This window comes from Platichthys flesus, chromosome 6 (assembly GCF_949316205.1).
Source record: "Platichthys flesus chromosome 6, fPlaFle2.1, whole genome shotgun sequence".
NCBI lineage: Eukaryota > Metazoa > Chordata > Actinopteri > Pleuronectiformes > Pleuronectidae > Platichthys > Platichthys flesus.
The window spans coordinates 249,695-272,484 of NC_084950.1; the positions used below are offsets into that span (position 1 = coordinate 249,695).

The 22,790-nt window shown below is 46.2% G+C and overlaps 2 protein-coding genes across 3 annotated transcripts in view; both read right to left on the bottom strand.

Moving 5' to 3' along the window:
* Positions 1-385: 385 nt before the first annotated feature.
* On the bottom strand, positions 386-9,040 carry LOC133955776 (fibroblast growth factor receptor substrate 2-like). Its single transcript, XM_062390795.1, has 7 exons — positions 8,628-9,040; positions 5,701-5,789; positions 5,525-5,616; positions 4,384-4,570; positions 2,152-2,286; positions 1,896-2,059; positions 386-1,784 (listed from the first exon to the last, which is right to left on the bottom strand). Exons 3-7 carry the CDS (start codon positions 5,588-5,590, stop codon positions 741-743), a joined length of 1,596 nt encoding a protein of 531 aa, XP_062246779.1. The 5' UTR covers positions 5,591-5,616; positions 5,701-5,789; positions 8,628-9,040; the 3' UTR covers positions 386-740.
* A 1,511-nt stretch (positions 9,041-10,551) lies between these two features.
* The window catches only part of LOC133955775 (receptor-type tyrosine-protein phosphatase beta-like), a 47,229-nt gene continuing 34,990 nt past the window's right edge, over positions 10,552-22,790 (bottom strand). The window contains exons 17-34 of one of the 2 annotated variants that reach the window (XM_062390793.1): positions 20,499-20,765; positions 20,102-20,392; positions 19,440-19,718; positions 19,215-19,364; positions 18,662-18,914; positions 17,998-18,110; positions 17,823-17,928; positions 16,617-16,679; positions 16,499-16,516; positions 16,340-16,421; positions 16,180-16,270; positions 16,018-16,094; positions 15,760-15,894; positions 12,207-12,329; positions 11,547-11,713; positions 11,254-11,389; positions 11,051-11,159; positions 10,552-10,963 (exon numbers count right to left, since the gene is read on the bottom strand). In XM_062390793.1, coding sequence (XP_062246777.1) covers positions 10,941-10,963; positions 11,051-11,159; positions 11,254-11,389; positions 11,547-11,713; positions 12,207-12,329; positions 15,760-15,894; positions 16,018-16,094; positions 16,180-16,270; positions 16,340-16,421; positions 16,499-16,516; positions 16,617-16,679; positions 17,823-17,928; positions 17,998-18,110; positions 18,662-18,914; positions 19,215-19,364; positions 19,440-19,718; positions 20,102-20,392; positions 20,499-20,765 — 2,483 coding nt within the window. In that variant the 3' untranslated portion in view covers positions 10,552-10,940. Of the gene's footprint in view, positions 10,964-11,050; positions 11,160-11,253; positions 11,390-11,546; positions 11,714-12,206; positions 12,330-15,759; positions 15,895-16,017; positions 16,095-16,179; positions 16,271-16,339; positions 16,422-16,498; positions 16,517-16,616; positions 16,680-17,822; positions 17,929-17,997; positions 18,193-18,661; positions 18,915-19,214; positions 19,365-19,439; positions 19,719-20,101; positions 20,393-20,498; positions 20,766-22,790 lie in introns of those variants that run through there. The other variant, XM_062390794.1, reaches the window with a different exon arrangement.

Below are 22,790 nucleotides of genomic sequence, written 5' to 3' on the forward strand. Positions count from 1 at the left end.
TGAAAACTACAATCCCCTCCCTTGTTTGTCTCCACCAATCAGAGAAGCTCTTCTGATGAGTTATTTTAGTCTAACTGAACATTTCCGGTTGAATGCTCTCTGAGTTGTTGTGCTTCTATCAGATCAGGCACTGTAACATCATCCCATTAAATCAGCAATTATTTTAAAAAGTTGTTTCCAGTTTCAAACACTTCTCAAAGTAGAATAGGAAAACTATTAGATTTCTTCACTTAAATACAGAGCAACACTATTAATGATAATGAAACTAATTCTGATGAAAGCTGATTGTTTTCGACCGTTCATTAGTTGTGAGAAGTGTGGTTCATTAAAGGGGTTAGGGAGGAAGTGACGTCAGCTGTGACACAGGAGGGGGGTCCTCCACTCATACATATAAAAACAGACATTTATTGTGCCAGAATCTACTGTACATACAGAAACATACGTGTACCATGTGGTCCTTAGATACTGAGTTACAGCAGCATGTAGTGAATCATATAAAAGAATAAATGGAATGCTTTGTTCAGTAATACTGATTTGTACCATATAAAGAGGAGGAGTCTTATTAACATCTTCATCACCGCCACCACGCTGCCTCAACAACAGAGGAGGAAACTGCTCTATGACTATGTGACCACACAGGAAGTCATATGACCCTGGTTCAGGAGGAGGAGTCTGTGGCTGCGTGTCCACGTGGGACAAACAGCATCTCCGTCTTTAAACATGCGTGTGAACAGGAGGTGTCACGCCGTGTTCTTAGTTGGCAGCTCCGTGCTGTTGTGTCTCGTCTTGCGTGACGTGCCGTCGTCTCGCGGCCGGGCTTTCTGCAGGTTGGACATGGCAGCGGTGCGCTCTATGTCGATGAGGGCGTAGAGTTCGGTGCGGCGGGTAGGTGTGGTGGGGGGCAGTGGGGAGGTGGGGGTGCGTGGCGTGTGGGGGTTGCTGCCATCCGAGGCGCCCTTGTTGCCGGTGCTGCTGTCCATCTCCACCTCAATATAGTTGAGGGTCTTTGGCGGCTCCGGGTGACCCGACAGTGGCCGCCGGAAGTCAAAGTTGAAGATAGTAGGTCCTTCGGTGCGGCGCCGGGCCGTGTCCGGCCGGTGGGCACTGAGTGGCGCTGTGACATTCTCTGTGTTGACGTAGTTGTGTGAGGACTCAAGGGTGGCTGACAGAGGGTGGGAGTAGGAGTGGTGCAGCAAGCTGTGGTGAGGGTGGTGGTTGTAGCCATTAAGCGATGGCGTCTTTAGACCGCCGCAGCCATTCTCCTCCTCCGTGCTGGGTTTCCTCGCCTCCCAAACCGGTGGCAGTGCCGGCAGGTTCTCATAGTCCAGGAGGGCGGTGCGTCTCTGGGCCGAGTTGTTGACATTCTGCAGGTCGGGGGTGAGGGGGGGCGGGCGGTGGCGGCGAGGAGCTGTTGATGGATTGGAGAAGGAGGAGCTGTTGGAGGGCAGAGGGGCGGGCTCCGGCTCAGCAGGGACCTCGCTGTGGCCGTTAGTCTCTTTGGGCCCCGGGGCCTCCTTCAGCTCCTGCTGCCTCTTCTCCTTCTCCATCAGCTGCCTCTGAACCGGGGTGGGGCCCAGCACGAAGCGCACGCCCTGAGGCTCCAGCAGCACCTGGGGCTCCGGCTGAGGGGGCGGGGCCGGAGGGTCGCTGCGGGCCCTAGGGGGAGGTGGGGGGGTGGGGGGGCACTGGGAGTGGGGAGAGGTGGGGCTTTCCAGAGGGGTGGTGACGGTCAGTGGACTGGGCTGGTCGTCAAGGAGACCGGTGGTGTTGACGTATGTGTGAACCTGAAAACAAACAAACAAACAAACAAACACACCAGAAGTTTAACGTCAGAGACAAGATCAGCTGATTGTGATCAGGACATTTATTTGTGAATAATACGAATGATCTCTCACCGCCTCCTCAGTCACCAGCAGGGGGTGTGTGGAGTCCTCCCCCACCGACGGCAGACGGGTGCTGGCCACAGACGGGTGACGGGTGGAGGGGTGAGACGGAGCCTCCCCCACAGAGGGAATCCTGGTCACACCGTTAGGCACCGTGGGCACAGAGTAACCCTGAGCTGATGACACACACACAAACACACAGTCAACAAACTGAGATGATCAATATTCTTCATCAAACTGACTGTTGTCATGGAGTAAGTGTGTGTACCTGCAGGATTGAGCACACCCTGGTGGTTGGTCTCCAGTACTGCCTCCTCCACCACACTGATGCTGTGACTGTGCATCACCTCCTGCAGCATGTTGAAGATTTCTTCAGCTCGAGAGCATTTGAATGCAAAAATACCTGAAAACACAAACATTTGATTAACATTGACCTCATTCTGATCTGTTTTGCCTGGCTTTGTGGTTGCTGGGAGACTCCGCCTACTCTTTATTGCTGACTGGCAGCACCCGAGGACGAGTATAAAAGAGTCTCCTCTCCCTCTCCCTCTCCCCCTCTCCCCCTCTCTCCCTCAACAGCCAAGCTCCTGCCATCTTTGTTTCTGACGTCACATTCCTTAAACTTTGTTATTCTTTAGATTAAATATGTTGCTTTAACTCTTCTGTGGAGACCTCCCTTAATTTTATGGGCCTAAAACTAGCTGGCCAGCTGTGTCACAACACAATCTCACATTTCATTATTACAACTTTTACAACCAGAAACCTACATTTACAAAACTAGCTGTGACAGTGTGTGTGTGTGGGTGTGTGCGTGTCTGCTCGATTTGGTTCCTTTTACACACAAACTGATAATCACATGTATTCATGTCGTTCCGGTCACTTTAACCCTGATGCCCTGACTCTGCGTCACATCTCGTTTACAAGGTTTAAACATGTTTCATAAACTCGAAGAGCGATCAAACATAAAGTAAAGATCAGTCCTGTACGTGCCCTAAAGGCCAATGTATGCTTCTCCGTTTTGACGGACACGGACAGATAGGACCGCCTTCTCCAACGTGGAACGCCCTCTCCGTGCCTCTCCGCGGCTCCTCGGAGAGCTTTTCGTGCAGCTCTCCTTTTTCTAACTACACGTCGAAATGGCGGAGAGCCCACGGATAGCACTTGGCTGTGATTGGTCCGCTAACGCCAGCATTTCGGAATGGAAACTTCCTGTTCCATTCCCTACATCACAATAAACCAAAATCACAACTACGACTCTATGATTAATGTGACAAGTGTGTTAAGCCAGCGGCGTTGTCCGGCTGACGGTGGCTGGTTAGAGCACTTACGGCACGTGTGTACGGTCACATACTGTTATAATGAACTTTCATAACGAGGCTAGCGGGCTAACCACCATGCTAACTGCGGTGGGAACAGCGCAAAAACCCGCTGACTATAATCCCACGGCTCATGACACTCTTTCTCAAACACCGTCAGGTTAGAAGCAAACACTTTAGATCGATACTAACTAACGGTAGTAGTTAGTATCGGGTGTCCCTGCTGACTGTGTGTGGAAGCTGGGGGGAAGCTAGCTGCCTCCGTGTAGCTTCAAGCTGTTGCAGCTGTTGAATTAGCAACGCAGTTTGGAAACAAGACCGGGGAACCGCTGCGTTAAGACACGATAACATAAACATTACGACCCGCTGGGTGTCACTTTATTCAGCAAAAACTGTCGCGTCATCAACATCCTTTTTCTGTTAGCTGCCATCGTTCACTGTGTGTGAGGAGCCGGGGGGACGTAAATAAACCAGCGTGGACTTCTTCTATACACCTCATGAGGCAGGCTTCTCTAAGCTCGACTTCTGTTGCGCCATCTACTGTTCTGGCGGTGAATTGTTTTCACATCAAAAAGGCTCGTAGAACTATAAATCAAAAAGGGTCCGTCCGATCCGTCCATCCGTCAGTCCGCAGCGGACTCGGAGAAGCATACTGAGGCCTTAAGACCTTGTGATCAGTGTTGGTGTTTATTGTTAAAGTGTAACGTGAGCGCCGGTCAGGAGGAAACAGACTCCGACCCTCTGACACAGGACGACGGCACCTTTGATGTGCTTCTGTCCTGACGCAGCGCGGTTGTAAGTATTCAGCGGCGTAAAACTGCTGAAACTATTAATGTAGCTGTAGCAGAAAACATGATTATGTTCAGTCTCTGCAACGATGTAGTTGTCCACCTCTGTGCAGGAGCCCAAACATTAACATGTGCTGCTGCTCCTCCTACATTCTGTGCTGTGTGCAGCAACCTAACATGATGTCGGTGTAACTATATTCCAGCCACATGATCGGCACTGTTCATGTTGTCCGTCAAAACATGGATGGAAGAGATCTGTTGACTTTGTATTGACACCCTAACCGATATACATTCATCGCCCAGCCCTATGGGTAAGTGATTGACTTGATAAATGTTGTACTGCATCAGGATACATACAGACAGTAGGTCCACACGTTTTATGTGATCAACATGTACCTTGTCCCGTCTGGCAGCGCCGGCCGCTCTCAAACGAGAAGAGGTTGGAGTCGTAGCCATAGCGCCGTAAGCAGAGGTAAGGCCACCTGACGTCATCACGGCGGTGGGTGTGGAGGACAAGCTCTGCATCAGTCAGCTCCATCACACCAGAGCCCAGCTCGTTCCCATCGTCGTCCACATTGATCACCTGAACACAAAGTCAGGAGACTGTCAGAGGGAGTGAGGGACAGATGCAGGATATATCCAAAATCTACTGTACTTTGCATCCTAGTGTCTGCAAGCCCGACATTCGTATTCAACTCGAAATGGTGTTCACCAGAAGTGGCTAAGTCAGTGGACGTTAGCATTTCCAACGGTCCCTGAATGCACGGGGAATGTCAGGGCTTGTGGACACGTGGACGACACCACACGAGCAGCATGGAGACATGTGTGTTTTTTTTACGTCTGAAGATAAGTCACTAATATTTTCAGATGTATTGAGTTCAGCTGCTACTCTGTTTACCCCTGAAGCTCCAGGAGTTTTTTGTGGACTCAACCATTTCACCCATCCCTCCATCGGCATAAGGACACCATGTTTTTAAAGGAATAGTTCACACTAAAATTATAATTTACTCATATGTATGAAGAACTTCTTTCATGTCAGGAGTGTGTGTGTGTCTGCTTGTCTCACTCGAAAAATTTGCATCATATTTATCTAGTTATTAATTGAGGATGTTGGATGATGAATCCGGATCTTTCTGGATATGAGAGCTGCTCCATTCAAAGTTGGATTCAAAATCTCCTTTAATCAAACCAGGTTTTCACCGAAATCTTTGCCAATTACCTACAGTGGTTGATTATAAAACACATTAGTGTTTAATACCAAAGAAGAGTACAAACTTTGTACAGTCAGACTGTAGTACATGTTGTTCATTCCAAATGAATTGAAAATCATGGTTGAAAGATGATCCAGATTATGTTCTATGTGTTATGAATTGTCGTAGTGTTGTATAAAGTGTGCGTGTCAATGCATTTTGTTCTTCATCATTAGCTGTTTTAACACCTGTACAGCGACTACAGACAAATTAATTAATTTAAACTGAATAAATAAAATACATAGATAAAAACAACTCAGATTGAAAATGACTCTGCTCAGACTGACCTTGAATTTACTTTGATGAGTATCTGGAAGTGACTCTTTCTCTGGACAGCTTAAACAGCTACCCATGGCTTCTTCAGAGAACCATGTGACTTCTGGAGAACAGAAGGAACCTCTTTACAACCAGAGAACATGAAAGACTGTGCAGAACATCACTGGGACTGTAGAGGAACCCTCACCTAGATCCTGTCTCCAGCAGCTCGGGTTCCATCCTCAGAGCCTGAGGGAAGATCATGCTTCAGTTCATCTGCAAACATCCACAATGGATCTGAAAAAAAACACACAAATGACAATAAAACAACAATGTCCCAGATGTTCTCAAATACAAAACTACAAGAATGACAACATCACACATCATCTAAAATAGCATGGGGCGATGTCAACTTAATTGGCATATGGCGAGTAAGAACGCAGGAAGTGACCTGTTCCCTCTGCTGCAGAGGTCATGTGATCATTTGAAACGGCGTCAGTTACAACAAGCTCTTAAGGCTGAATTATAGTCCTACGACTGCAACCGCGGAAAGTCACGCAGCTGCATCGACGGACTCGTTTTGGTTTATACTTCTCTAACGTGTGGAGCGTGTTGCAACGCAATTCACCGCCAGAACACTAGGCGGAGTAACGTTTTTTTGTCGAAGACACACAAAGAAGAGACGTCTTCTTCTTCGTCGACTGTTTAGTTACATCGCCACTCCGGCTCCTCAGAGCCTTTTTCTGGCGGACAAATCGGCCAGTCAGTGACGGGTTATACAAGTGGTCATACTTTCAGATCTCTTCTGCCAAGTGCTCTTCTATTTGGTCCATATTCGTTCTTCTAGATCTTCCGTGATTTCTGCATATTGTGGGGCATGAAACTGGAAACTAGACTCTGGACGGGACGTAGTAAGCAGACCAATCACAAGCCTTGCGGGCTGCGTGTGGCTCGCGTCGCTTTGTCGTGTAGTTAGAAAAATTTGCGGACACACGCAAGCCGCCAGAGGGCACGAAAGGGGTGTGTTGCGTGTACTGCGTGCGTGGGGACAACCTGACAATAATTCAGCCTTTAGCCTAATGTCCTGCACTGTTCTTGTCAGAGCCGCGATGGCATTATTACGCACACACTGAAAAAACACACACACTTTGGCCCAAGGCCACGAGCGGGGTGCGTGCTCACATTGCTACGTCCGCTTTCATCGCCACTTCTCGCAGTCGACTTTTAGGCTTCAAACACAGAGCGGGATAGAGGCATGTTGTGTGTGTGTTTTCAGTTGTTTGTTACATCTGAAGAATCAATCACCAGTAACTTCAGTTGTTTTGGATTTGGCTGCAACACAACTCCATGAGTGGTGATGAGGGAATTTTCCTCTTTCAGTGAACTACATCACACTACATCACACATGCTCTCAAATCTTAACTACATGAGCAACAGAGCGACAACATCACACATGTTTTCTAGGGTTGCAACTAGTATTTTGATAATGGATTAATCTGTTAATTGTTTTCTCCAATTAACCAATTATACAGGTTAAAGACAAAAGCTATATCTTATCCTGTCCACCTGTGTGTTTGAAAAGAAAATTGATTTTCCTGTACAATGCTGTTTCGATATGTATTACAATTGAGGATAATTCATGTTTCAGTTAAATACAGTTTCATTCTGACGAGTCATGATCCAAGCTCAAGATGTCATAAATTAACTTTAGTTCAAAATACCTTAAATAAACTTCAGTATGGTGTGGTAGATATCATTAACTTAAATAATGACTGCCCAGAAATGTTGTGTAGATATCTAACAATGGAATTAAAGAATGTAATATATTGATTAATTAAACAAGTCAGTTAATATCTGTACACGAGTTAATGTTTATCCAATATGGAGCTTTTTTACTATCGTTTGTTACAGGGCTGTTGCAGGAAGAAACCTGTGAGCAGAGGAGAAATCTGAGAGCAGATGATTCACGAGCGGACGGAAACCTGTGGAGTGAAGAAGGGCTGAAGCCCGAGCTGAGAAATCAACAAAACATCTGAGTGCCAGCACACAGCTTGAGCAGAAGCAAAGCTCGTTCAAGTGCAAGGGCACTTCAATGACAAGTAATACACAACCTGAAGATACATTCAACAAGTTACGCTCTCAAACCGAAAGACCACCCTCTTGAATAGAGAAAGGAAAAAAGTTCCACAATCGAACACGAGTTCGGACCGTACGCAAGTTAAATTATGAATTGAAAATGTGTCTGGATGGTATATACGTTGATATCTGGATGGAACACGAATGCAGATCATACACGAGTTAGCGTCTGGATAATAAATGAGTAATATGTAGATTTTTAAAGAACATGAATGTGACATCCCATCGAGGATGTTTAGAGTTGTTTTAATCATCATGTTGTGTTAATGTTTGTTGAGTTGCACTCTGAACAAACAACACAAACTAAAATAGAACTCTTCTAGATTCTTCCAAAGTCATATTCAATTACATTTATACTTTTATGAATGTCCACTTCATGAAAATGCATTAACCCTTTACAAATGACTTTACAAATTATTTATCCTGATTATCATCTGCCCATTCACATTCATTGTAATAAAAACGGACAGAAATATCAGTTCAATACTAATGATTCATTCTTCACTGTGTAAATTGTGGTCATTAAATACACTTTTTTAATTAAACTAATATCTTACCACGGAAGATGATTGGAAATTATAATTTTCTGGATGAAAGTATTTTGAGTTTTTCAGTGAGTTCTGAGTTTCTCCAGGAAATATTAATAACATCTTTATTTAACAGATGAAACCACCAATTGAATTATTGATGAGATTATCAGAAGTAAAAGGTTTCAGTTTGTCTCAATGATGTAAATGTACAGGACTGATTTCACTAGGAAGTCACCGAGCAGCAGCTCCAAGTGACACGGTGTGTGTTGTGTTGCATGTGTGTGCGTGTGTGTGTGTGTGTCCTAGCTGTGTAATGGCAGCTAACACGGAGCTAAGCTTCAATAAGCTAAACGCTCGTTCCTGCTGATTAGCTCCGATGCTACATGTTAGCTCCACACAGCGACGCTCTCCGCCTGCTGGTTCTTCAACAACCCTGAAAACACGTCTCGTTTCACGGAGCCATACTCACCAGACACCGGCAGCGTGTTGAATCGAACCCACCAGACGTGTCCCCGGAGCCGGGAAGCAGCTGAGGTTGGTCCCGGACCGACGCTGGCAGCAGAGGGACGAGCCAGCTAGCATTAGCCGCTGCTACACCCGAAGATCGTCCATCTTTCCTCTGCGCTGCCAGAGCGCCAAAAACAATCACAACTTGTTAGAAAGCTCTTTAAAAGCCGCGTCTGCCACCATCCGGCTGCGAACAACACCGAGCCTCCACCCGCGGACCTCCGGGCTCCACTGTGGCCTCCCCGCCTCCGTCCAAGCCAACTTTCTGGGGCTAAAAACCAAGTTTGAGACGGTGAGAGCGAGTCTCCGCTGCTAGCTGTTAGCCGTTAGCATGAAGAGCTAAATCACTGCTGCTCAACTTCCGATACTTCACAGAGCTGCACTGCGCAGGCGCAGCAGCACAGAGTACTGTGAAGAGTACCGGGAAGAGTACTGAACAGAGTACTGTGACAAATACTGAGAGAACACGGAAGAATATTGAGTTTTATATATACACATATCAACTTAAATAGCATGAGTATGTCTATCAATAGTTATAAGGCCAATTTTGTTCTGGTCCTCACAAATCCAAAGGAACGTGTGAGGGTTAAAGTTCGGTTTGGTTTGGGTTAGTTCTTTCGTTGTGAGGGTTAGGGTTAGGGTGAGGGCAGGTCTTCTTTCATTGAGTGTCCTCACAGCTATGGAGATGTGTGTGTGTACTAACAGTGCGGACACCATTTCATCAATATGATCTGACCTAAACTTTGTTTTACTCTGCGAACAAATGTATGAATGTAGAACTGTAGAACGGCTGTTCTGGAAAATGTAAACACACCCTTTTCACTAGATGTATAGTATAATAAAACTCAATTTATAAAAAAAAATGAAATGGTGGATGCACAGCAATAATTTAGTTTACTGATGCATCGATAAATTGTATAAAAAAACTATAAAATGTTTACCTTTTCATCCTCATCTCTATAAAAAAACTGGAGCTGGATTCATCCCCTGAGCAAAATGTTTAATATTTATACAAGGGCACATTTTGCTAACAGAGCCAGAGAGTACATTTTATTTATTGTCTTGGTAGTGTCTCACAGATAAACAATGTTGCAACCAAGGTGACCTCTTCTTCACATGAAAAAAAGACAGAAAAGGATGAAAAACATTGTGTAATTGAGTGGAATATGAATGTCGGGGTTGTGGACACTTGGATGACACCACAGGAGCAGGATGGAGGCATGTGGTGTTTTTCTGTTACTTCAGTTGAATTGGATGCTGCTCTAACACTGTTTACCCCTGAAACTCCAGAAAGGTAATGTGGAATCAAACACTTCACCCTGAACCCTAATTTATGTCATAAACATAAATGGTTGCAACACTTTCTGTATGGGTCTCAAAATAAAACCACTTCATCATTTCTGTTGACGAAGGCCTCACATCCTCCTCCAGACTGAAAATACTTCTCTTCAGACTAAAGCTTGGATAAAAATAAAAATCTATATTTCGCTGCACTTATATGTCACTAACATGTCTCACTTTGTCGTTTGTTTTTCTTGAAGCAAATTGAACTGACTTGATTCTTGTTGTTCTGGTTTGTCCCCTCTTGGTTGATGCTCTTATTGTGAGTCGCTTTGGATAAAAGCGTCAGCTAAATGTAATGTAATGTGTTATTTAGTCTTTTTTCACCAAAACATTTTATCAGGAAAACTTTTAAATTAGGAAAGAAATATGAATGTGTTGCATTATATGCCGTTGTTAGTGGTGTGTCAAAATGTTTTGCTGGTGCCTCTAAAATGTTCTGTAAAAAGCACGAGTGCTACTAGTGGAAAAAGTTAGTCTGGAGAACCTGTACTCTGTAAAATACTTAAGAACCTCATAAATACTATGATTGATTTGAGATGAGGTGAATAATCAGAGTCTGTGGTTTAATGAAGTGATTACACATCATGCACATTACATCCAGTCAACTTCTGTAAAATCACATCTGTGATAAACGTGATGACAGAATCATTTCATGTGTAAAATATGTGGCTCAGGTTCAACTGAGAGGAGGCTGCTCTGACATCTTACAGCCACATGGGGGCAGTAGAAGATGATCATTTTCTGTGATTCATCATATGTCAAACACATGACTGATAAAGACTGATAATCGAACATCATATAATAATCTACAGAGAGATATGTGTACACAGAAACATGTACAACTCTTAAATTATCGTTATAATATAAAGATGGATATAAAAATAGAATCGCTGTGTTTCCCTGAAGCTTCTCATCTGTCGTCTTTAAATCTTCAACGTCTGGAGTTCAGCGTCTCTGCAACAACAACCAACACGTGATGATGACATGTGACACCATCACTCAGCTCTGACATCATAGCTCAGCTCTGACATCATCACTCACCTCTGCTGTAGTTTTCGTAGATGGGACAGAAAAGTTTCTCCTGCTCACTGCGAAGCTTCCTGGCTCTCAGAACGTCTCGTACACACTGGTGCAGGTAGGAGTACTGACACTGTCACACACACACACACACATCCCCAACATCAACTCACAGAGAGAGTGTGTGTTTGTGTGTGTGTAAGTTTATGTGTGTGTGTTTGTGGTACCTCAGTCTGCACCATGTGGGATCGATGGAGTCTCAGGTCAAACACAGAGCCGTAGATATCTAGTGTGTCCTTGGTGTCCAGCTGCTGCAGAACTCGATCCAGAACGATGAAGGTCCCTGTGCGACCCACACCAGCACTGACACACACACACACACACACACACACACACACACACACACACACACACACACACACACACACACACACACACACAGTCACAGTCACTCAGGTAGATGCAGTGTGTACTATGTATCTGCAGTGTGTACTATGTACATGCAGTGTGTACTATGTACCTGCAGTGGACCACAGTAGGTCCTGATCTGGATCCAGTTCTGGTGACATAGTCTCTGACGGTTCTGACAAACTGCACCAGGGACTGAGTGGTGTCTGGAACTCCATGATCCGGCCACACGGTGAAGTGGAACTGACGGAGCAGACGAGTGACGCTCAGCTGATCCTCCTGATGAACACATGAACACGGGAAATGATGAACTGGTAAACAGATGAAAGGGTTAATGAATGAACAGTTGAACAGATGAACGGATGAACAGGTGAAGAGATGAACAGGTGAACAGATGAACAGGTGAACGGATGAACAGGTGAACAGGTGAACAGATGAACAGATGAACAGATGAAAGGGTTAATGAATGAACAGTTGAACAGATGAACGGATGAACAGATGAACAGGTGAACGGATGAACAGGTGAACAGGTGAACAGATGAACAGATGAACAGATGAACAGGTGAACAGGTGAACAGGTGAACAGATGAACAGGTGAACGGATGAACAGGTGAACAGGTGAACAGATGAACAGATGAACAGGTGAACAGGTGAACAGATGAACAGATGAACAGATGAACAGGTGAACAGGTGAACAGATGAACAGATGAACAGATGAACAGGTGAACAGGTGAACAGAGTTAATAAACAGATCAGGACTCGTGTGTCGTACGCTGCAGATGTGGAACTCTCTGATGGTCCACTCGGGCAGAACCGACTCTGACAACATCTGCACGATCAGATCTCCATAGTACAGAGGATCCTGGTCAAAAGGCCAGTAGTGATCACACTTCACCTGGAGGGGGCGAAGAAGAGCAGCAGACAGCGGCCATTACAGCTGTTTGTTCTCACAACCAGAAGAACATCCATGTATTTTTTATTTATCTTGAACATGTTGCTATATGTAGCTAACCTAGCTTCTGAAGCTAACAACGTGTAGCTAACGCTAGATAAACCTTGGTCCTGATCACCTGCTCTAATTTAGCTACCTAAGCGAACTTAGCTTTTAAAGTCTCTATCAGAATCAGAATCAGGTTTTATTGTTATTACAGTAGCTCTCAGTGTGCTTACACAGAATACACATCACAACACAAAACAATACAAACAGTGCAACGGTCTAAGAAAATAAAGTATATACAAAGAGGCTTGTCTATATGCAGGAGCTGTGAATTGAAGTCCAAGAAGTGCAGGGATAAATATGAAACGGTATGACTGACGGTTATACAGTAAGGGGGAAATAAATAAATATGATTGCGGGAGTAATTGTACAGTGGTTATTGTAAAGAACCAGGGTTATTGCTCAGGGCCACACTGGGTTGGCTGTTCAGGAGTGAGACGGCGAGGGGGAAGAAACAGTTTTTGGAGGTTTTGGCGAACAGAGATCTGTAGCGCCTCCCAAAGGGGAGGAGTTGAGTAGGTTGTGTCTGGGCTGGGAGGGGTCTGCAGTGATCTTTCCTGCCCGTTTCCTGACTCTGGAGGTTTACAGGTCTTGGATGGTGGGCAGCTTGGCACCGATGATCTTTCCTGCAGACCTGACTGTTCTTGGAGTCTGTTCTAATCCAGTTTGGTGACCGATCCAAACCAGACAGTTCACAGAACAGACTCGATGACTGCAGTGTAGAACAGGATCAGCAGCTCTTGATGCAGGTTGTTCTACCTAACCTGGAGCAGGAAGTACATTCTCTGCTGTCTGTATTTTGGTCCATGTCTCATTTTGAACGTGTGGCTACCATCTCAAAGTGGCCTAAGCATACCTGGAAGTTACTTTTGTAGGAAGTTTACTCTGGTTTAAGCATTGAGGATAGCCAGGAGTATGAAACTATGTACTAATAGTATGAACGTATAAAGGTGCCATCTTACGAGTTTATTATACCTGAGGCTTACCACCAATGCTTCAGAAGCCTCAGTAAGCTTGACACTCTTTTTTGAGTTCACAAAGCAAAGGGAGACCTGTGTCAGTAAATGGTGCAAGTCACAGCAGCTAAAAACTGAGGAAGTCCTTACACAACTAGTCTTCCTTGAAGAGTTTAAAAACTGGCTGCTGTCTGATAAGGTTGTTATGTCAAAGAGCCAAAAGTGACAACTCTTGATAAAGCTGCTATTCTGGCAGATGAGTTTGTGTTGACACACAAGATACAAAGCTCTTCAACGTCCCTTCACTAGAAAGTCGGCTGCTGTAAGCTCTGACTCGGACATTTCGCTTTCGCACTCATTCTTTGCGAAAGGTGAAATGCTGGGGTTTGTTAGAGAGCTAAAACGTGAACAAGTGAAAGATGCAACCTTTTCACCCATCTTTGAAAAGCTTGCTTCTGATGATAAAATTACAGCTGTGTCTTGTGGGTATTTTGTGAACACGGTTGTGTTAATGAGGAAGTGGACTTCTCCTAACATGTCTTGTCAGGATGATTAGAGTTGTGTGTTTCAGGTTGTTGTTTCCAGACGTGATATCTTGTATTTGGCTCATGATCAGTGCCTTGCTGGACATATGGCGATTAAAAAATTTAGACACAGTGCTGAGAATTTCTTTCTGGCCTGATGTAAAATCCGATGTTGGTCAGAACTGTAGAACATGTCATGTGTTAAGTTGGTAAGCCCAACCAGCGATATCCTACCGGTGGCGTTACATACTATTCTAACAATAGGAGAGCCCTTTGAGTGCATCATGATCGATTGTGTTGTTCCCCTTCCTCGTAACAAATCAGGGTACCAGGACTTACTGACCATTATGTGTACAGCTACTCGGTTTCCTGAGGCTATCCCTCTACGCAGAATTACAGGTTCAACTGTTTCAAAGGCCCTTATTTATTTCTTTACAATGTTTAGTTTTGCAAAGAATTGTCCAGATTGACCGAAGTTCCAACTTTAGGTCCAGTGTTTTCTCTCAAGTGCTCCAACAGTTGTCCATTGTGCACTGCACTTCATCAGCTTACCACCCAGAGTCTCAGGGAGCCTGAGAGAGGTTTCACCAGACTCTTAAATCAATGATGCGAGCCTTCTATAAAGAGTTTGAGAGAGAATGGGATGAGGGAACCCCTTTTCTCCTTTTATCAGCTAGAGAGGCGTCTGTGGGGAAGGGCGGCTGTGGCTGAGGGGTAGAGTGGTTGTCCTCCAACCGGAAGGTCGGCAGTTCGATCCCCTGTCTTACCCGTCTGCATGCTGAACCCCGAACTGCCCCTCTTAGAACAACAAAGTGCTGCTAATAGATGCACTGTATGAAGGTGTGTGTGTATGGATGAATGCAAAATTGTACTGTTAAAAGCTTTGAGTCATCAAGTCTAGATAAATAGCGCTACATAAATCCAGAACCAGAGAGTTGACCCAAGAGTCCATTCGGTCAGTTCACAGTTTGGGGATGCAGAAAGCACCTGCCACATTCCAGCGTCTAGTAAATAAGGCGTTAAATGGAGTAACTGTTTGTGAACCATATCTTGACGATGTGGTCATCTACAGCTCAACCTGGTCTTAACTCATAATTCAGATGGAGGTGGTGTGACTGTTGCTGCAAATTTGAGTCTGAACCTTCTCAAGTGTGAATTTGGACAGGGCATTGTGACATAAGGGTTGTTGGACATAGAAAAGTCTGGATTTTGACATCCTCCCTTCTAAGCGTGAGCTGAAACTTTAACAGACCATTAAAACTGGCAGTTGATGCAAGTACTGCTATGCTGATAGTAAAACAGTGAATTACAACCATGGATTTCATTTGGAATTCAAGTCAGGTTGTTTTATGTCTTTTTTAAAGGTCTGGAACCAAATGAATGACATATCGGTGTTGCAGCTGTTCTTCCCTAAGAAGACTCACCGGGGCTGGAGCATCCTGTTCTTCTCAGAAGTTCGACACGTATCAGAGACATTATAGAGAAGGAGGCCGTGGCTCTATCCTTGCTCTAGATGATTTGGATGTTTATGTCTCTTCCAGTCAGGACCTGGTGGTCTACACAGACCTTTACCCCCTTGATTTTTCTCAGCAGAATGAACCCTAACCCACTCATTCTTCATTTATGGTAGAATGTGGGCATGTAGAGGCCGACTTATAAAGTAAACATTCAGATGTGCGTGTGCAGGGTTGTATGAATCTGAATCTGTTGTCAATGCACACGGACACTATTATTATGAATCCTACGTCTTTTAAATGAGGCCTTAGCTCGTTTTTGTCCACCATACGGGGGTGAGACACATGGACTGACCCCGTCAGGTGCTGCTCTCATGTGTCTCCCTCTACTCACCCGTCCTTTCTCTACACACTGAGTGACCATCACCACGTTGTGGACGTTCTGCTCCCAAACCATCTTCCAGAAATCATCTTTGGTCCCAGGCAGAGGCCCCTGAGTGGCGACGTACTCCCGACGGAAGTTGTTACCCTGAAATCACACAACATGTTGCTGATGATGTCCCCCCCAGCCCCCACTGCTCCTCACCCTCTCCAGCTCTCCCCCCACGATAATTTGTAGAGAACACGATGTCATGTGATCATGTGGTCTCACCGGGATGTAGCTGGCGTTGATGTAGTCGGAGCAGGGATCATCATCTACGTAGGACAGTTTGACCCTCGTGGAGTCGTCTAAACACAGAAACGACAACAGTTGAAGCACTGACACAAACCCCCTCCTCCCCCCCTCCTCCAGTGGGCGGGGCTAGACACTCACAGGGCAGGATGTTGTTGTAGCGGTTTTTCCCACGGTTCTCCGGCAGCAGAGCAGAGTCCATAAGTTGATTACGACCGACGTCCTTCAGGTCCTGACAGGACGGACACGACAGGTTCACGTGGGAACAAGTAACGGGTTCTCATGAAGAATGAAGACTCACCTCGTACTCCTCGGACAGAAGGTACTGGGAGTCGGCCAGCAGGTGGTGGTAGTGAGACTCAAAGTTTGTGACCTTGATGGGACTGAAAGACACAAAGTAAATGATCAACACAAGAGAAATGTGGTCAAACAAAGAGGAGACGTGTTGAAGAGTTCTGACCTTGAGCTGCGACGGTGGCTGAGGTCAGCGGAGAGAACAGGATGATGAATATTAATAATCAATAAGTCCAAAAGATGACAGAAGCTGATCAACTGTTTCAGATCAATATGATTCTTACCCTCTGACCCCCGGATGAACTCCTGTCATCTCTCTCTCTCTGACGAGCGCACCATCCTCAACTCTAAAACACACAGCATCTCATGACATCAGTGTGTTACAGTGTGTGTCACTGTGTTAGTATGTCACTGTGTCAGTGTGTTACTGTGTGTTACAGTGTGTCACAGTGTGTTACATTGTGTCACAGTGTGTTACAGTGTGTCACAGTGTGTGTCACTGTGTTAGTATGTCACTGTGTCAGTGTGTTACTGTGTGTTACAGTGTGTCACAGTGTGTTACATTGTGTCACAGTGTGTTACAGTGTGTCACAGTGTGTGTCACTGTGTTAGTATGTCACTGTGTCAGTGTGTTACTGTGTGTTACAGTGTGTCACAGTGTGTTATAGTGTGTGTCACTGTGTTAGTGTCTTACAGTGTGTCACAGTGTGTTATTGTCTTACAGTGTGTCACAGTGGGTTACAGTGTCTTAGTGCAGAGGTCTTCAACAGGGGGGCCGCGACCCCTAGGGGGTCCGCGGAGGTACTGAAGGGGGGTCGTGAAATGTTTTGTTGATTAGACAATTTTTTATATTTTTATAATTTTTGATTTATTCTCTAACCAATTTTTTCCACAAATATAAATGTCTTTAAATACACATTAACATTCATCCAACATATTGTGATGCTGATTTGACCATCTGCCTGACAACCTCCATCTGTCCAAGGTTAGATAAGTTGTGTGCTTCCCATCGGGGCCTGACATCTCAACATGAATCTGTGAATTAATTTAATAGCTCATTGTTGTATCATGCAAGATGTATGTTTATACATGGCAGTGGCATGGCCACCCTGTACCTTGCACTTGTTTAAATTGAAAATATGCACCCGTATTATATTTGAATAGCTTAGTATTGAATGCGCAATAACAGGGTAGCTATGTTTATATATAGCACTAGGCCCAGTTTAATATAAAAAACAATTTTATACAATATATATAGTAGGGGGTCCCTGCTCCACCTCTCCACCAGTTTTGGGGTCCTTTCCCTGAAAAACGTTGAAGACCCCTGTCTTAGTGTCTTACAGTGTGTTAGAGTCTTACAGCGTTTCACAGTGTGTTATTGTCTTACAATGTGTCACAGTGTGTCAGTGTCTTACAGTGTGTCACAGTGTGTTACAGTGTGTCAGTGTCTTACAGTGTGTCACAGTGTGTTACAGTGTGTGTAGACTCACACTTTGGGACACTTGTATCTGCAGGCGAGCAGAGCGGTGATTCCGACCATCAGGACGATGAGGACCAGTCCGGTGCTGACGCCCTCGATGACGCCGCTCAGAGGTTCTGCACGACAACAACGTGTTTTATTCACACATCACATCTTTTGTCTGATTCTCCAGGTTCTCTGCTCACCTGCCTCCGTGACCACGGGCAGCGACAGGTACGTGTCAGCGAACAGAGGAGACGAGACGCTGGAGTCGCTCTTCTCGTCGTCGAACAGATGAGTGAAAGCTCGAACACTGAGTCTGAAGGACACACACATGATCTGTCACATCTGTCCACAGCCCGTGAGAGCCAGCTCCCTCATGTCTGTCTCCTTCTGTCTGTCTGAATCAAAGGATTGACTGATCTCACTTTATCTCATATTAAAGGGGACATATTATGAAAATTCCACTTTTGTAGTTCTTCTACAAGTTATTTTGGGAATCTGGTCCACCGTCCCAAGAACTCTGGAAAAAAACAACTCCCACGATTGGTTGTGGTTCCTCTATGTCAGAAACGATACTCTAGAGTGCGTCGAATGGGATTACGAGCGATAAATACGTCACAGTCACACCATGCCCATGTAGGGAGTGGGGGGCACTCAAAACAGGGCAATCTGAGGAGGGCTGTTTTAAATGATTCTTTTGGTATTTTGAGCAAAATATGTTACAGACATTTCATTAAAACCCCAAGGAGCCACATCAACTGTGGTGAAGTGGGCATACGATGGGTCCTTTGAGTCCTCTCTCCACCGGCGTCCCACCAGCTAAACAAACATCTGACTCACTATTTGTTCATTTCACTCCTTCAGTACCTGTAGGAGGTCTGAGGTTTCAGTGGTCCATCACAGAAGTGGATCAGGTTTCTGCTGGCCTCTGGGTCACAGGTCCCCCCCAGCGAGTCCATCCCCATCCCCAAACTGATCTGAAGGCTGTGGTGTTCGACGGGGCCCTGGGTGCAGGGACTGGGGAAGTAACTGGTCTGGTAGGACTTGATGGAGCTGTTGGACCTGTAGTCCAGGTAGGAGGGCAGAGGATGCTGCTGCTGCGGCTGCACGTTATCAAGACCTGACACACGTCAACACAACAAGCAACACAACAAGCAACACAACAAGCAGCGCATCAGCAGGTTACGTTTTCATCTTTTACAAACTTGGGTGTAAGTCGCTTTGGATAAAAGCGTCAGCTAAATGAAAGGTAATGTAATTACAGAACAACAGTCTCGATGAGCTGATTGGGTTGTATCCAAGGAGGTGGAGCCAAAAAGAGAAAAATGTTTAATGTCAAATAATGAAAAAGGCTCCACCTCCTGAGATCGAATCAACCAATGAGCTGTGAGCTAGGCTCGGCTGCTGTCAGGGTCGGTACCTTCGGACTCCGTCACCACCACAGTGAAGAACCTGATGGCTCCGTTGACGTCACTGAACCAGCTGCAGTTAAACGTGAAGACGATGGACGACCTGGTGACCACAGCGGACTTATCACTGACCCGGACACTGAGCGGGGGGGCCGGGGGACCTGCAGAGTCATGTTGAGAAAACGTTATCAGTTGTTCTGATGCTGTTTGCACACGGCCCTGCTCCGCCCACTTACTGTCGATCATGGTGACCACGCTGTCCTCGGCCTCCTCACTCGTCGTTGTGTCTGAGATCACCCTCACAGAGACGGTGTAGCGTTTGTAGGGCTCCAGCTGGGGAATGATGTAGGTGGTGGAGTTTCGCCCAGTGCGCCTGGAGTAGACCAGCTTCTGGGAGTCATGACGGAGACACTCGACGGTGTAAGAGTCATAGTCGGCCACCGGAGGCGCCCACGAGCAGGAGATGGAGGTGGAGCTCTGAGGGCGACAGTGGAGGCTGGGGACTCGCTCTGGTTCTACAACAGGAGACAAGTGTCTGAACGCTCATCATGCAAACATCACATAGTTACATGTGCACGATGGACACGTCACACATGTCCGATTGTTTCATGCGACCTCATTTTTTATAATATTGATTAAAGTTCATATGTAAAAACATTGTGCAGCTGCAGCAGCTCTGCAGAACACATTGTGGAACTGAAGCTAAACACTGTGCAGTGAACAGATGCTGTTAATACGAATTGATATGAATGTGAATATTGTGCATTGAATAGATGACGTTGCACAACTTTCTTTATTTGTGTTTATTAATGCTCGTACATTCAGCCTTTAACAGAAATTGCTAAATAAAATAAATAAGACCTGAGGTTTGCTTTATTGTAAGGCTGCTGCCACCTACTGGTTCGGATGCTGTATTGGATGGGTGTGCTGAGGGTGGGCGTGGCCCCGGGCCCCGTGGCCCCGCTGACCGTGCGGAGGATGAAGGTGTAGAGTCGCCCGGGGAACATGCTCCTCAGGAGGCGGCTGCCGGACGTGCGGCTGTGGTACGGGTTGATGACGGACAGCTGGTCCCCGGGGGTCCACTGCAGGTCGAAGTCGTCATAGTCAGAACCTGCCGGGCCGCTCCACGTGATCTCCAGCGACGTGTTGGTGACCCCCCCAAACAGGAAGGAAGTGGGAGGTCTGGGAGCTTTGAGAAGAAGTGAAAAAACTTGTTTTATAAACTTTTAAACAAACAATCTGACATGGAACTGATTATTACAATAACATGAATATTGATATTGGGTCGGTCTCACCGGTCCGGCCCGCGGCGGACGCCCGGTTGCTTAGGTCTCCGCTCAGACTCAGGACCTCAGCTCGGTACAGGCGTCCTGGGACCAGATGTGAGAAGACGTACTCTGTGACCTCTGACCCCAGATGCTGCGCAGCTCGCCGTGAGCCGCTGGGATCATAGAGAGACAGAAGGAGGCCGCTCAGGTCACCGGGGCCACGAGTCCACGTCACCAGTAACTCATCGGACTGGTTCCCAGTGCGAGTCGTCAGAGAGACAACAGCTGCTGGGACTGAAGAGGAGAACATGGTTCAGTCTCCAGAGACAACTGTCTCCCTCTCACCTGTCTCCCTCTCACCTGTCTCCTTCTCACCTCTCAGCTCTCACCTCTCACCTGTCTCCCTCTCACTTCTCACCTCTCACCTCTCACCTGTCTCCCTCTCACCTGTCTCCGTCTCACCTCTCACCTCTCACCTGTCTCCCTCTCTCCTTCTCACCTCTCACCTGTCTCCCTCTGACCTCTCACCTCTCACCTGTCTCCGTCTCACCTCTCAAGTCTCACCTGTCTCCCTCTCACCTCTCACCTCTCACCTCTCACTTCTCACTTCTCACCTCTCACCTCTCACCTGTCTCCCTCTCACCTGTCTGCCTCTCACTTCTCACCTCTCACCTCTCACCTGTCTCCCTCTCACCTGTCTCCCTCTCTCCTTCTCACCTGTCTCCCTCTCACCTCTCACCTGTCTCCCTCTCACCTCTCAAGTCTCACCTGTCTCTCTCTCACCTCTCACTTCTCACCTCTCACCTCTCACCTCTCACCTCTCACCTCTCACCTCTCACCTGTCTCCCTCTCACCTGTCTCCCTGTGACGACCCCTCCCTTTCTGCTAGCATCATGCAGCTGATTACTTCCTGCAGGAGTTGGCAGAAAGGGAGGGTCGTTAGGGCAAGGTGCTCACACCTGGCTAGGCCTCTACCCAAGGTGATATAAGCCAGCCTGGTCTCATTGTCTCTCTCTCTCTCCTAGGCTCCACGCCGCTACAGGTTCTTGGTTCTTGGTTCTTTTTGGCGTCTTCCTTGTACACTCAACAGGAGCACACACATCTCACTCATCCATACACTACATTCACCACTGATGCCACTACTCTCCACACCTCATGCTTTTTGTACATATAATTGTTCAAGTTATAATAAAACCTTTTCATTTAGCACTTTCAATCCTGACTCGTCTCCCCTCCTTGTCACATATGTTGAGCCAGTTTGTGACAAGTGGGGGCTCGTCCGGGATACAGTATTAGGATTAAAATAGCTTAAATTTGGTCTGTACTGGTAAATTGGCCCGGTTTAGGTTGGTGTGTGCTTCCTCCTCTTGCAGACAATGGTTTTTGGTTTGCTTTGTTGGAGTGTACACTACTTGTTGTTGGACATAGCTGACTGTGCGTTGGTTAGTCATCAACTGTTCTGGGAGGGGAAATGTCAGGTTGTTGTCAGTGCTGGTTATTTCTTGTAGGAAATTAAGGAGAGGTATTTGGTCCATTTCTGTTTGTGGTGAAGGTGATTGGATTTGACTGGGGCTTTGCGTTTAGCCCTATCTGGGGTATGTTGGTATCTGTTGGAGCAGGAGTTTCTACCCCCTGTTAGGTTTGGTAGCGGGTTCCTTTAGGGGACTCGTGGTGATCACTTTAGGTGGCGGCGAAGGTGGGTAGAGCTATTAGCTCGGGAGCACCTCTAGGGTTGGGAGAGGGTTGCCAGTCCTCTGGTGGCCTTCTTCTCACCACTGGTTTCGCGTGCATAAGTACCCCCCACCATTAACTGCACGAAGACTAGGATAAGTTAGTAAGCTAGTTTTAATGGTTGTAGTTAATATCAGTAAAGGGGGGAGGCTCCTGTTCACCTGTTACCTCAGGTTTGGGTTTTCTGCGTGTCTCAGTCAAGGTTTGTAACTTGTTAGGCTGATTGTTTTTGAGGATGGCTTCCCTTGTGGAGAGTTTCATCCAGGATCCTTCACAGGCTTTGCTGGACCAGTGCACTAAAGATCAACTTCTTAGGATAGCAGAGCACTATGAAGTTGACATTTCAGATATAAAGTTAAAGGAGAGTGTGAAGACCTGCTTAAGGGATGGTCTGTTTGAGGCTGGAGTTTTGTGCAGGCAGTCTGTAAGCAGTCCAGTGACCAGTGTAGTGCCTAATCCTGGAGCTCTAACATTTGAACAACAGAAGGAGTTGCTGCAGTTGCAGTTAAAACAGCAGTTAGAGTTGGAGAGGTTGAAATGTGAAAAGGAAGTAGAGTTGGAAACTATAAAGCATAAAACTGAGTGTGC

Coding starts and splice junctions, on each gene's coding strand:
- LOC133955776 (XM_062390795.1), bottom strand. CDS start 5,590: ATGGGTAGCTGTTTAAGCTGTCCAGAGAAAGAGTCACTTCCAGATACT. Junction 4,571..5,524: donor CTCATCAAAGTAAATTCAAG/GTCAGTCTGAGC, acceptor CTTTGTGTTCAG/GTGATCAATGTGGACGACGA. Junction 2,287..4,383: donor GCGCTGCCAGACGGGACAAG/GTACATGTTGAT, acceptor TTGTGTTTTCAG/GTATTTTTGCATTCAAATGC.